The sequence below is a fragment of the Erpetoichthys calabaricus genome, chromosome 4, assembly GCF_900747795.2.
Source record: "Erpetoichthys calabaricus chromosome 4, fErpCal1.3, whole genome shotgun sequence".
NCBI lineage: Eukaryota > Metazoa > Chordata > Cladistia > Polypteriformes > Polypteridae > Erpetoichthys > Erpetoichthys calabaricus.
In genome coordinates, this window is record NC_041397.2 from 24,835,090 (window position 1) to 24,849,705 (window position 14,616).

Genomic DNA, 14,616 nt, shown 5'->3' on the forward strand with positions numbered 1-14,616 from the left:
TCTCTATGAGCTTTGCATACCTTTTGATTTGGGCAGTTTCTGCCAGTCTTCCAGGTAGATCTTCTCAAGCTCTGTTGGCAGAGTGGTGGCTCTGAGGCTGGGGATCTGCAATTGGAAGGCTGCCGGTTCCAATCTTGTAAATGCCAGAAGTCATTCCAATCTGGTGGGCCCTTGAGCAAGGCCCTTGACCTGCAATTGCTCCATCCTGGATATGACGTTAACCTGCATCCAGCTTGCAGGGAGTATTTGGGGGTTGGTGGCAGGATTGGCGGCACTGTTCCATTGAAACTAGTGTGGTGCTAAGGTGTCACCCATTGCACGGCTGCACTCGGGTCCTAATTTAGGATGCTGAGGTGGTTCGTCATGTGCAGCAACGTGCTGTATCAATGCATACTCCCATCCTCTCTCTCTCCTCTGTTATATTGGATTGGAAGCTTCTATAAACTGCCATCTTCAGGTCTCTTCACACATGATCTATCGGGTTTAAGTCTGGGCTTTGAGCGGGCCACACAAGGACACTCAGAGACTTGTCCCAAAGCCACCCCAGCATTGTCGTGACTGTATGCTTCAGGTGATTGTCATGTTAAAAGGTGACCCATCATCCCAGTCTGTCGTCATGTGTGCTCTGGAGCAGGTGTTCTTCAAGGGTTGGAGACTGGGCTGGACTGGTCTATGAACACAGATGTCCACTACAGGAAGGTGCAGAGCAGGCTCTTTTTACTCAGAAGATTCAGATCATTCAGCATATGTAGTGAAATGTTGTCTTTGTTCTATTAGATGGCTGTTACCAGTGCCCTCTTCTTTGCTACCGTGTGTTGGAGAGTCAGTATGACAGATAAGGACACAAAGGCTGGACAAGCTGGTGAAGAAAGCTGGCTCAGTTCTAGGTAGAACTATGGACTGACTGGGAACTGCGGTGGAAAGGTGTATGGGGTAGAAGGGGTTAGGCCATCCTTAACAATAGCAGTCACCCTCTCCACAACATTTTAGTAGGTCAAAGAAGGAAACACAGCCGTCATCTTCTCGCATGAGCAGAACACTTTACTAGGTCATTTGTGCCTACTGCTATGAAATTTCATAACTCTGTTGTCAACACAAGTGAGTCATGACCTAGGGCCTCATGTATAAACTGTGCGTATGCACAAAAATGTTGCGTAAGAACGTTTCCACGTTCAAATTGCGATATATAAAACCTAAGTTTCAAAGCCTTTCCTGTATGACCTGGCGGTTCAGAAACAGTTTCATCCCAGGAACTATAAACGCACTCAATCAGTCCATCAAGTGCTCCTTACAGAACTGTTTGGACTTATAAGAACAATTACCTCACTGTAAACTTGTGATACAGTTATAATACTGCACAACCTGAGCCACTTTATAAAGCGCGTATTTACATATGATGATGATATCATTTTTAAGATGAAATGCAGCAAAATATGTATATTATATTATACAGATAAAACTTTAACTTATTTAAATAATCTATATTGTTAATAATTAAACATGTGAGGACACAGTGCTGCAGCGCTAGCTAATAGCTGGCGGTCTGTTCACGGATTGTTCCTGCATTGCGCTGTATTCTTGCTGGTGCTGGAAGGATAGATGGATAAAATAATTAAACATGTACTACCAAGGTATTTCAATGTTCCTTTTGAAGAATCAGAGTTTTAGGCTTACAGATGGCTTAATGTCTATTATAGAGCTGATTGTGTGGTGATTGGGTATTTGGAGAAAGAAAAGTAAGGACAGGAATTGGGGGTTAGTACGTTTGAAAGAGACAGTACTGCTGTAATAAATTATTTCATCGATGGTCGCGCACGGCACAGCAAGCATCTTGCGTGAGACATGAACAATTTTAATGTTTAATAACATGCTTTAACTCCTATCATCATGAAAATTATATCACATATACATCTCAGTATTTTAATTATTCAGAGAGGTTTAATATTACAAATGTAATGGATTCTGTGTCCTGTCAGAGGAAGAGAAAGCCCGGAAGCACGTAATGATTCAAACACATAGAGCACATAGAAGATCAAATACAAAACTAAGCATTTAACGTGCTACTTTAGTTACGATGGGATTTGAGAAACTAGTAAATTAAATGATTTTAAGATGAAGTTTATGATGTTCTACGTTAATGACAAAATAAATTACGTGATTAAAGTGGAAATTTAGAGATTAAAGTTGACATTTTGTGCTTTTTTCTCACTGTGTGCCTATTTTTTTTCTCTGTACCCTAATAAGCTTTTATATGACACTCAGACAGTGGGCTACGACTCGCCTTTTCACGGCGACTTTGATATGTGACAACTTCTTTTTTATTTCGGGCACTGTGCGACTTTGTGAACTTGAGCTTTCAAGTTTCTCCGACACTCTGTGTCACTCGATCAACTTCCTTTTGTTGTTTATACCACTGTTTAAACCAACAAAGTAAGTTTTTCCTTGCCTCCACTTGGTATTCCCTGAAATTCTTCTATTTTCCCTTGTGCTTTTGCCATTGTCTTTTCACAGAATGCTGAGCTTAAGGGCTATTTATATTGACTTTCATATTCAAAGAGGCATAATTCTGGGAGGAGTTGGGGCGGGACAGCAGGCGCATGCACGTGCGTTACTTGTCACGCTGACCGGGATTTATGGAGCGGAAGAACGTGGAAGTTGGCATACGCACAGATTTATGCATCTGGATTTTTTTGTGCATACGCACATTTCTGCTTTTGTGCTTACGTCATGTTATAGTGCAAATTCTACGCACGCCATTATTCATGAGGCCCCTGGTCACCACTCTAACAATTGACCACTTAGTTATTTATGTTTGGCGCTCCATGTTTTTTTTAAATAATTTGTAACACTTTTTACTGATGTGTTTGAGCTAGTGAGCGGATGAATAAAGTATCTATCTATCTATCTATCTATCTATCTATCTATCTATCTATCTATCTATCTATCTATCTATCTATCTATCTATCTATCTATCTATCTATCTATCTATCTATCTATCTATCTATCTATCTATTTTAGCCACTAGGGGGCCACTAGCTCCCCAAACTCCACACAGACAGACACCAGGTTCAAGTCCAGCAACACACACAGCTTTTATTTTGATGTGTGAATCATTTCCCAAGTTTCCCATCAATGCCCAGCACAGTACAAAAGCACAATATTCACACCACAGCACTTCTCTTCTCTCTGTCTCCTTCCGCCTTCCCTCCTCCTCCAGTAAGCTTCGTCCTCCTCTTCCCAACTCTAGCTCCCCAGTCCAGGGCTCCAGAATTGTCCGGGCGCCCCCTGGTAATGGCCGCGAGCCTGTGGCCCTGATGCAATCTAGGGGGGCTGCCCTGTTGCATCCCAGGGAAGATATTGCCCCTCTCCCTGTCTGTCCCTTCTCCAGGCATCCCGGTGGGGCAAGGTCCCTGGTCGTCTGCCACACATGCCAATTCAATAGCAGTGTGGTGGCAGCCACCCCAGAGAATGGAGGTGCTCTTGAAAATCAAGATGGTGTTGATAAAAGACGCAAATAACTTTATCAACCTGGTTTTATGAAAATGAAATAAAAAGATACAAAAATTAAAACATACTCATTCTGTGAGTTAAGGACCCCAAGTCTTCATCACATATTATGAGCACCCCAGCCACCATGTGAGGAACTCCTTTAGGTTGCACAACCATTTATAGTTGCACTTGTCGTCCTGACTTCACTTGCATGGCCGATCAGTTTGTGTTGGTTCATCAGAGCCTGCTGCCATCTTCCTCAATACACTCAGCTAAAGAACAGAATGCCTTATCTCTCTGGACAAGTAAAACATGTCACCATCCTTATCATCATTTATCCCACAGATTTCAAACCTTTTTCACTTCTCAGCAGCTGACAACTGCTGCACTTCCTTTCTTTCCATTCCCTGTTTTACAAAACTGTCAGTCGCCTTCAATAAGCTGCAACACTCCAAGTGTTACGTGAACTTTGGTGACCCGTGTCTTTTTGTCTTACAAGCTCTGAATTAGATATTTGCGTTTCTTTGCAATGCCTGTAATAGCATTTTTTGATGGAATAAAAAAATCATGAAAAATTGGTAATTGGAACGTATGTGAGAAAAAATGAACTGATCTAATCCTGGCTAGCCATTAAAAAGAATATAAAAAAGGAGCTGTGTGTCACACCCCAAAGGGTTTCGTGGCTTGGAGAACCTGACATTCTTGCTTTCACAGCTGGCACCACATCACCATGTGCTTCTGCTTTGTCCACTACATCATTTTTGGTTGGAAACTAATGGATTTCATGTCTAATTCTGTTTGGAGGATTTGTGGTGTGTGTATGTGGCCCAGTTGTTAGCCCTGATGTTTCAGAGTCCAGCGTTCATGTGGGGCTTACACATTCTCCTCATGTTCAGGACAGATTTAAACTATGCTTGTTAAATGGTTGTCTATAGAATGATGAGTTATATAGTGCCATGCTGTGCAGAGTGTAAGTCAAATCTTAAGGGGTTATGAGCTGTAAAGGAACATTAGAACAATCTGGAGAAGAACAGGCCATTCAGACCAACAAAGCTCGCCAGTCCTATCCACTTGATTCTTCTAAAATACATAAAGTCAAGCTTTGAAGTCCCTAAAGTCCTTCAACCACAATATTTGGTCACTTATTCCATGTGTCTGTGGTTCTCTGTTGTGAAGAAAAACTTCCTAATGTTTCTGCGATAATTTACCCTTAACAAGATTCCAACTGTGTCCCTGTGTTGTTTAAAATAACAGTCTTGATCCTATGGACTAATTCCCTTCATAATTTTAAACACTTCAATCATGTCTGTTCTTAACATTCTTTTGCTTAAACTGAAAAAGCTCAGCTCTTTAAATCTTTCATAATTCATCCATTGTAGCCCCGGAGTCAGCCAAGTTGCTCTTCTCTGGACCTTTTCTAGTGCTGCTATGTCCATTTTGTAGCCAGAAGACCAAAACTGCACCCAGTGCTCCAGTTGAGGCCTCACCAGTGTGTTATAAATCTTCAGAATCACCTCCTTGGACTTGTACTCCACACATCAAGGTGCTATTTAACCTGACGTTCTGTTAGCCTTCTTAATAGCAGTTGATTGTGTCAAGTCCACTACGACTCCTAAATCCTTCTCATAAGGTGTTCTCTCGATTTTCAGACCTTCCATTTTGTATTCAAATCTCACATTTTTATTTCCTACATGTAATACTTTACATTTACTGACATTAAATTTCATCTTCCACAAATCTGCCCAAGCCTGTGCACTGCCCAAGTCCCTCTGTGATGATTCAAAGGATTTTCAATTATTTGCCAATCCACCTATCTTGGTATCATCTGCAAACTTAACCAGCTTGTTACTTTTATTCCTATATAAATCATTTATATATATATTAAATTAGGGGCTTCAGCCCCTGCTCACTTCGCTAGCCAACCCCCCGGCCTGCGCTATGTACAAGCCACTTTGCATCTCTGCCGCTCACTTATGTGGAATTCACTTTCACCAAACAACAAATCTTTTAATAAATTCTCACGGATAAGCCTTTTCATTGGGGAGAAACACTACTTTTCCCTTTTGGCAAAACGAATAAGACGATCTACATGCCTCCGACTTAAAGTTTAAATCTGAACAATATATTCAATCTCTTTTCGCTGTTCCGTTATTTCACCGAGTAATAATTTCCATTTGTTTGCGCTAATGCGATCTTTACTATCATTTTTTTGAGACTTTTGAATTTTAGTACAGTAATCCCTCGCTATATCGCGCTTCGCCTTTCGCGGCTTCACTCCATCGCGGATTTTGTATGTAAGCATATTTAAATATATATCGCGGATTTTTCGCTCTTTCGCGGGTTTCTGCGGACAATGGGTGTTTTAATTTCTGGTACATGCTTCCTCAGTTGGTTTGCCCAGTTGATTTCATACAAGGGACGCTATTGGCACATGGCTGAGAAGCTACCCAGCTTACTTTTCGCTTTCTCTTGCGCTGACTTTCTCTGATCCTGATGTAGGGGGACTGAGCAGGGGGGCTGTTCGCACACCTAGACGATACGGACGCTCGTCTAAAAATGCTGAAAGATTATCTTCACGTTGCTATCTTTTGTGCAGCTGCTTCCTGAAAAGACATGCTGCACGGTGCTTCGCATACTTAAAAGCTCGAAGGGCACGTATTGATTTGTGCTTGAAAAACAAACTCTCTCTCTCTCTCTCTCTTTGTCTGCTCCTGACTGAGGGGGTGTGAGCTGCCGCCTTCAACAGCTTTGTGCCGCGGTGCTTCGCATACTTAAAAGCCAAACAGCCCTATTGATTTTCCTCTGCCTTTATGACAGTCTCTGCTCCTGACTCCTTTGAAGAGGAAGATATGTTTGCATTCTTTTAATTGTGAGATGGAACTGTCATCTCTGTCTTGTCATGGAGCACAGTTTAAACTTTTGAAAAAGAGACACATGTTTGTTTGCAGTGTTTGAATAACGTTCCTGTCTCTCTACAACCTCCTGTGTTTCTGCGCAAATCTGTGACCCAAGCATGACAATATAAAAATAACCATATAAACATATGGTTTCTACTTCGCAGATTTTCTTATTTTACGGGTGGCTCTGGAACGCAACCCCCGCAATGGAGGAGGGATTACTGTACTTCTATTATCTGTAACCTGCTCTGCATGTGTATCGCGCCAACATTTTTGAATTCTTTACGACGTTCTACTTTGTCATCTACTCTTTGTCTTTTATTTCCAGCCCCGGGTGTGATTAAATCTCTTGGCACAAAGTCTGATCTCGCGGGACAGGAAAGTGTCTCTCTGGGAAAATCACGTCTCGTCGCAGGCTAAAAAGTCTCGTCTCATCCCAGGATTTTTTTATTATAATAGAGAGAAATACCAGCAGCCTCAGCACTGACCCCTGCTGGACTCCACTCTTGACATCGGCCAATTCTGATGAGGTTCCTCTCACCATCACCCTCCTCTTCCTGTGTCTGAGCCAATTCTGCACCCATCTACACACATCACCCTGAAGTCCCACTTCTTTTAGTTTGATGCCCAACCTCTCATGTGGCACCTTATCGAATGCTTTCTGAAAGTCCAGATTAATAATATTATGTGCTCCACTTTGATCAGATCCTTTTGTTTCTTCCTCATAGAATTCCTGCATGAAGGAGTTTATTCTTCACAGTTTAATCAAACAGAGGTAATAGAAGTGTTAAATATGTTGAACAGAGTTAGTCTGTTGGATTCCAGCTGTTACTTACAGCTACAACTATTGATGGAAGTTTTCAAAACTCAAAAGTCCTAACAAGGACTAACCTAAAATGACAACTTTAACGGGGTTCTAGGAATAACAGAAAGCTGATGATATCACATTCACTCTCTACTTCAAATCAAATACATTTCAACATCTTTGAATACCATATTATATACTGTATAGTAGGTCTCTGTATTTGCAGGACACAGCCACCTCAGTCATCCACATCCCACACCTATGGACCTTGCTATACACCAATGATGTTCACATTACTCATATCTCACAACGAGCCCAACAGTCGTCAAATCTGCTAGGACGGTGCATCATCAAAATAAAGATCTTTATGCATTGTGTATGCACTTTGGACATCCAAGTAAGAATTTCGTTGTACCCATTACACATGACAGTACTACTACTAAATTGAGATTTACATTTACATTTATTAACTTAGTAGATGCTTTTATCCAAAGTGACTTACAAATATGGTCTGCATGCTTGAGTAAATGTCAGGTCATGGGCTGCCGCTGATGGGTCACGAGTTCCTATTGTTAATAACGATAGTTGTTTTTGAAGTTGGTAGCAGTTGTTCGTGAGTGGGTGACCGCTATGACAATCATGCTTAATTTGTTAAGGGGGCGCAGGGGAAATCTGCCCTTAGCAAGTTTTCAACTTTGTGTCCATATCAGCTAGGGCGCTATTGTGGCCTCGGACTCTGTGACACATCCCATGCAATATCTAATAATAAAATATCTGAGTGGCTGCAGCTCCTAGTGTATCAATGACACTGTATGAGTACTGAACTTTTGAGATATCATAGCTCTTGTCACTAATCATGGCCCTGAGGGTGGCACGTACAAGTAAGAATTTGACTGTACTCTGTACGTGTGACAGTAATGGCTTATGAACCCCTCCCTGTAATTGTCACCTGTGAAAGTGGAGGAGCTGCTCTTTCATTATGTTTCCTTAAATTGTACTTGGCTTGTCTTGTAAAGCAGCATGCGGTGGGTGCTTAATGAAGATTGACTGGTCAGTGGGCTTACTGCCCTCTGGATGTGAAGTTCTGACCACCAGATTGCTGCGTCCCATTGTGGCTGCTCACCTCGTCTGTTATTGCATTTCTCTCCGCTCTGTGCCGTGCCCTTATTCCCTTAGGCAAATGGTTGGTATTGCTCAATAATTCTCCGGCTCTCTTTATAACTTCAAATGCATTGTCTGTTTTTTCAGTTCCCATGGATTTTCCTTCTTTTCTTTTTTCGTGTGTTATTTACTTTAGAAAATATTTGGTGAATTTCCAACAAATAATGAAGTTTTCGTCTGCTTCCAGATCTTTTCTCATGGGAACGTGTGGAAGCATTTTTATCGAATCGTTCTATAAACTATGAAGTACATGTGCCCGTTGGACAGTAACATCTACTTCCATAAATAGAAGTTTAGTTTGAAGTTTAAATTTTGTTTTACAGCTATTTAATATTAATATTAAACTGAACATTGCACCAAGACTGCCTACATTTCCATTTAACTTTCAGTTAATTACTGAAGAAGTCCCAGTTGAATCCTTCCCAGCTGTACTCTACCACATTTAGCAATCTCTATGGGGACTACTCATTAGTTTGCTGTTTTTTTAATTAAAAAATACTGTAAGAGAAATCAAATGTGTCTATTGCTCTCACCATTCCTCCTGTGGAACTGAACCCCCCAGGTGAGAATAAGCCACATGGAGCAGAAAGATAATTGCATCCACCACTCCAGTCTTTGTCCAACAGGCAAACTGCAGTGGTCTGGGTGGTCTGCGACAAGAGGACTCCTATAGTCGAGGACCAGCCTCTCAAAGGTCTTCATGATGTGAGATGCAAGTGCCACTGGTCTGTAGTCGTTAGGTGAAGAGGTGCCAGCCTTCTTTGGAACAGGAACAACCCAGGATGTTTTTTTACAGCAATGGCACTATCTGGAGGCTTAGGGACGCACTGAACAGGTGACAAAGGACACCACAAAGTTGGTCAGCACAGGCCTTCAGAACTCCAGGACTGACTCCGTCTGATCCCGCAGTTTTTCCTGTGTGTTTCTTCCTCAATTGTCTCCTTACTTGGTGTTCAGTTTTAGACATGCCACACTGATGGTCATAGGTGGACTTGTTACTGGCCATTTCAGTTGACGTGTTGATGGAGTGGGGATACTTGTCATTGGAAAAAGGTGGCAGTGGGGGGCAAAATCAATTAAAAAACTGGTTCAGGGTGTTAGCTTTGTCCACATCCCCCTTCTAGCACCTGAGCCCTGGATTGCCTGAGTCCAGTAATGAGGCCCAGTCCATTCAGGACATCCTTCTTGTTATTTTGAGTGAGTTTGTTTTCTCTTTTAGCTTTGTAAGCTTCCTTTCCTTCACTCAGCTTTTTCTTCAGCACTAGCTGTGCGTCCTTCAGAGCCTCTTTGTCACCAGATTTGAATGTTCTTCTCTTTTTCTCATTCAGGGGACTTCTTAGGTCCTTAGTAAGCCTGGACTTGCAGTTTGGAAAGCAACTCTTTAGCTCTCTTTAGCTTGATTGGCTGACATTACTACTTTTCACATTTTTCAAATTCATTTGAATTTCATTTCTGGAAAATGCTGATGGAGTTGCAGTGTGGTTGTCCTGCAGTCATAAAATCAACCCGATTGTAAAAGCAAATTTTAAAGCGTTAAAAATAACAATGAGTGAGGAACTTAAGGGCTGCCTGGTCTTCTGTTCTCCCAACTTCTTGTCAGATTTTCTGATATGATGGAAATTATCGTCATGCTTGATAAATTCTGAGAAGTTCTACCACCTGATCGAAAACAAAATGTCAGAAATAGTGAATATAGCAAAAATAAACACAGAGAGTCTCAGACAAGTCTGCCTTGGTGCAACTGAACAGTCCGTCATCTGTGTAGTAGGACTTGAATTATGTGCTTCAAAAACCTTTCATCATCATGTCTTAGTTTTCTCTCCTAGTTTAAAAGTTTCTCCAGGATTACTGTAGTATTTTGGAGATGATGTAGTGTGTGACTGGCCTAAGTCATGAAAGCTCCATCAACAGGCCCACAGATGGAATGTCATTTTTTACTTTTATTGAATTTATTTAAAGCACGTAACATTCTATACAATCAAGTCAAACTTAACAAAACTAAATTCAAATCAACCCCCACCCATGAGAAAGAGAGGAAGGCCAACAAACAGAGCAAAACTTTGAAAGTAGTAAAGAGAGAAAGGAGTCTTTCTGCCCAATATAACTGCTTATTCTAAAATGTTACTGATTAGAACCTGCCGGGTTTTAAAAAAAGTTCTGCACAGATCCTCTAAGAGAGTTTCAAATAGTATATAACATCAGTTACTCATTGACTTAACAGAGGTGGGTTGGGATTCTCACAGCTGAGCAAGATAAGTCTACATGCCAATAGTGAAGTAAAGGCGATCCCAGTTTGTTTGTCCTTCTCCACTTTAAGCCCCTCTGGAAGTCCACCAAACACAGCTGTTAGTGAATTAGGGGGGGTTGTGACACCAATGTCTGATAGGCATTTAAAGATTTTGGTCCAAAATGATGTTAGTTTGTTACACGCCCAGAACATGTGGCCCAGTGAAGCTGGAGCTCGATTGCAACGTTCGCAGGTTGGATCTTGCCCTCAAAACATTTTGGACAATTTTAAACGAGACAGATGTGCTCAATAAAAGATTTTAAGTTGAATAATTGAATGCTTTGCACATATGGAGTTCGAGTGAATTCTCTGCATTGCTGCTTTCTGCTCCTTTTCTGAAATATTGAGTAAGAGATCCTTTTCACACTGTACTCTGGGATCTTTGAAAGGGAGGGACTTGTTTTTATTATGTTTTTATATATCATAGAAATGCTGTCTGAGTCTCCAAAACTGATCAATATCCCTTCTGGAATATAAATGGGTGGGAGATGAGGAAAATTGGGCAGATTTTGTTTAGCAAAGTTTCTAACTTTGCGATAGTGGAAAAATTGTGTTGATCTTCTTCTTTCGGCTTCTCCCGTTAGGGGTTGCCACAGTGGATCATCTTTTTCCATACATTCCTGTCCTCTCCATCTTGCTCTATCACAACCATCACCTGCATGTCCTTTCTCAACAGATCCATAAACCTTCTCTTAGGTTTTCCTCTTTTCCTCTGACCTGGCAGCTCCATCCTTAACATCCTTCTCCCAATATACCCAGCATCTCTCCTCCGCACATGTCCAAACCAACAATAATCTCGCCTTTCTGACTTTGTCTCCCAACTGTCCAACTTCAGTTGACCCTCTAATGTCCTCATTTCTAATCCTATCCATCCTCGTCACACCCAATACAAATCTTAGCATCTTTAACTCTGCCACCTCCAGCTCTGTCTCCTGCTTTCTGATCAGTGCCACCGTCTCCAACCCATATAACATAGCTGGTCTCACTACCGTCCTGTAGTCCTTCCCTTTCACTCTTGCTGATACCCGTCTGTCACAAATTACTCCTGACACTCTTCTCCACCCATTCCACCCTGCCTGCACTCTCTTTTTCACCTCCCTTCCACACTCCCCATTACTCTGTACTGTTGATCCCAAGTATTTAAACTCATTCACCTTCGCTAACTCTACTCCCTGCATCCTCACCATTCCACTGACCTCCCTCTCATTTACACACATGTATTCTGTCTTGTTCCTACTGGCCTTCATTCCTCTTCTCTCTAGAGCATATCTCCACCTCTCCAGGGTCTCCTCAACCTGCTCCCTACTCTCGCTACAGATCACAATGTCATCAGCAAACATCATAGTCCACGGGGACTCCTGTCTAATCTCGTCTGTCAGCCTGTCCATCACCATTGAAAATAAGAAAGGGCTCAGAGCCAATCCCTGATGTAATCCCACCTCCACCTTGAATGCATCTGTCACTCCTACCGCAGACCTCACCACAGTCACACATCCTTCGTACAACTCTTACGTACTTCTCTGCCACTCCCGACTTCCTCATACAATACCACAGCTCCTCTTGAGGCACCCTGTCATATGCTTTCTGATGATGTCATGTGCTTTAGTTGATGTGAAACTAAATTTAGACTGTTATTGTTCATAGGATACAAAGACGTTATCTATGTACAGATCTCAAAATGATTTAATCCCATACATATTCCAAATGTTAAAAACTGTGTGAGTTTCAAGAGGGTGGAAAAATGTGGTTATCATGTAGAGGTGCCACAGATAAAACATTCTCTAACTTGAAGTGCTTCCTACATTGGTTCCATATTCTGAGTGAGTGAAGGACAATTGGGTTGTTAGTATATTGACGATACCTTTTATTTACTTATGTGTAAAAATGTCATTTTCTATTTGAGAGACAAATATATTCTGCTTCTTTTGTTTTACAGGCTTGCTGATTGGCTCAGGCTGTGCTCTCTACCCACTTGGATGGGACAGCGAAGAAGTAAGACAGACCTGTAGTAACCTGTCAGACCAGTTTGAATTGGGTAAGAAATCTAAAGCCTAAGTCTTCTCCATTAATCTACAAATGTGAACTCAAAACGCGAGGCTTTTACAGAGGGAATCTGCATTTACAGGCTGTCATGAGGGGGAATCCGGGTATTTTAAAAATAAATTAAATAAGTAAATGTAGTGCACAGGTGGAGAGGCGGGGGTGTGAGCATGGCGGAGCAGAGTGGCTCCAGCATGTAAGTAAGTCCTTTATCACAATACCTGCACCCAAAAAAAGAATAAAAGGAGCCTGGCAGGTAGCAGGGCATTCAACAGGATAAAAAGAAAAGGAAAACTCAGGTAAAATGGCAAGTAACTGAAAGGAAAGAAAAGAGACCGGATCGCAGCAGAGCTGGTCAAAGTGAGCAGTCATGAGAGAAGTGCCATAGTAGGCAACCAAGAACCCAATTGTCACTCTGGCTAAGCTCCAGAGAACCTGTGTGGAGATGGGAGAACCTTCCAGAAGGGTAACCATCACTCCAACACTCTAGTGATTTATTGAGTAGCCAGGCAGAAGCTTCTCCTCAAAATATGACACACAGATGGCTTCTTGGAGTTAGCAAAAATCCACCTAAAGGACTGTCAGACTGTGAGAAACAAAATTCTAATGAAACCAAGCACCGTTCATCACCTATGTAATGCTGTTCCAATGGTGAAGCACGCTGGTGGTGACACGATGCTCTGGAGTTATTTTTCAGCGCCGGGGACTGGGAGACTAGTTGGGATTAAAGGAAATCTAAACAGAGCAAAGTACTGAGTGATCTGTAATGAGTGCTCTGGACCTCAGACAGGGCCGAAGGTTCATCCTCCAAGATGGACAAAGACACTAAACACCAACCAAATATTACTGACTTAGGAATAACTTTGTGAACATCCTTGAGGTGCCTAGCCAAAGCCCAGCATGGAACCCAGTCAAACATCTCTGGAGGGACACCTGAAAATATCTGGGTCTCCATCCAACCTGAAAGAGAATGAGAGGATCTGCTGAGAAGAATAGCATCTCCACATCCAGATGTGTGAGGCTTTTCACATCAAACCCAAGAAGACCCCAGGCTAGAATCGCTGACAAAGGGGTTTCAACTTAGTGCGGAGTAAGGGGACTGAATGCTTGTGTCGATGTGATATTTCAGTTGAACATGACTTACCCATGCAACACCGTGTGCCGCTTCTATTGACTTTAATATAAAATGGAGTGTTTTCACAGGAGGGTGTTGGGTGAGGCTTCATCGATAGTGGAATTGCAGCGCAATACAAAGGAGAACCACGGGTTTTTGTTAAACTCCTGCTTTGTCGGCTTTTCTCCATAGTTTAAGCACTACAAACTGTCCACCTTTGACTAGAAGAACAAGACATGAAATAGTGGAAATAGATACAATCAAGGAAGAAGTTCTTGAAGTTCCGGAGTCCAATCAGACCCAAAAATTTTTAACTCACGAAAGCAGAGACTTCGCTAGAGAGGAAGTGCGGATAATGGATGGGACAGCTAGCAATAAAAACAGACTCACCGTTTAAAAACACGTAAACCTTTGCTTTCTTTCCTTAACCCATTCTACAAATATACCAGGGCAATGCCAGATACTCCAACTAGTCGATTAACAAATGGGATCAAAATTAACATCTGTAATCTTAGCAGATGATTACACACGTAAAGAGTACTCTACTCATGTATAAGAGTAGATAAATTCATATTTAATATCTGAATGCTGGTTGATCGATTGTTTGATTAAACAGTTCCTGTCGTACCGTCTAGAAATCCTTTTTTCCCTGCAGTTTCAGTTTTTTCACATTTAGTTTACAGACAGCAGCGTAAATAAATCACGCAGTTTCATTTTCTTGCAGTTTTTTCCCCTTCCAAATGGAGCAAAACATCAGACTCAGTTACTCAAGTGAACAAATGTGACATGCTTGGATGTTTTTTTTCACAAGTAAATTATAAAG

At 41.7% G+C, this 14,616-nt stretch overlaps 1 protein-coding gene across 1 annotated transcript in view; it reads left to right on the forward strand.

The window, feature by feature from the left end:
* The window catches only part of LOC114642701 (LHFPL tetraspan subfamily member 6 protein), a 222,672-nt gene that overhangs the window by 189,940 nt on the left and 18,116 nt on the right, over positions 1-14,616 (forward strand). The window contains exon 3 of the mRNA XM_051926378.1: positions 12,576-12,674. Coding sequence (XP_051782338.1) covers positions 12,576-12,674 — 99 coding nt within the window. The remainder of the gene's footprint in view (positions 1-12,575; positions 12,675-14,616) is intronic.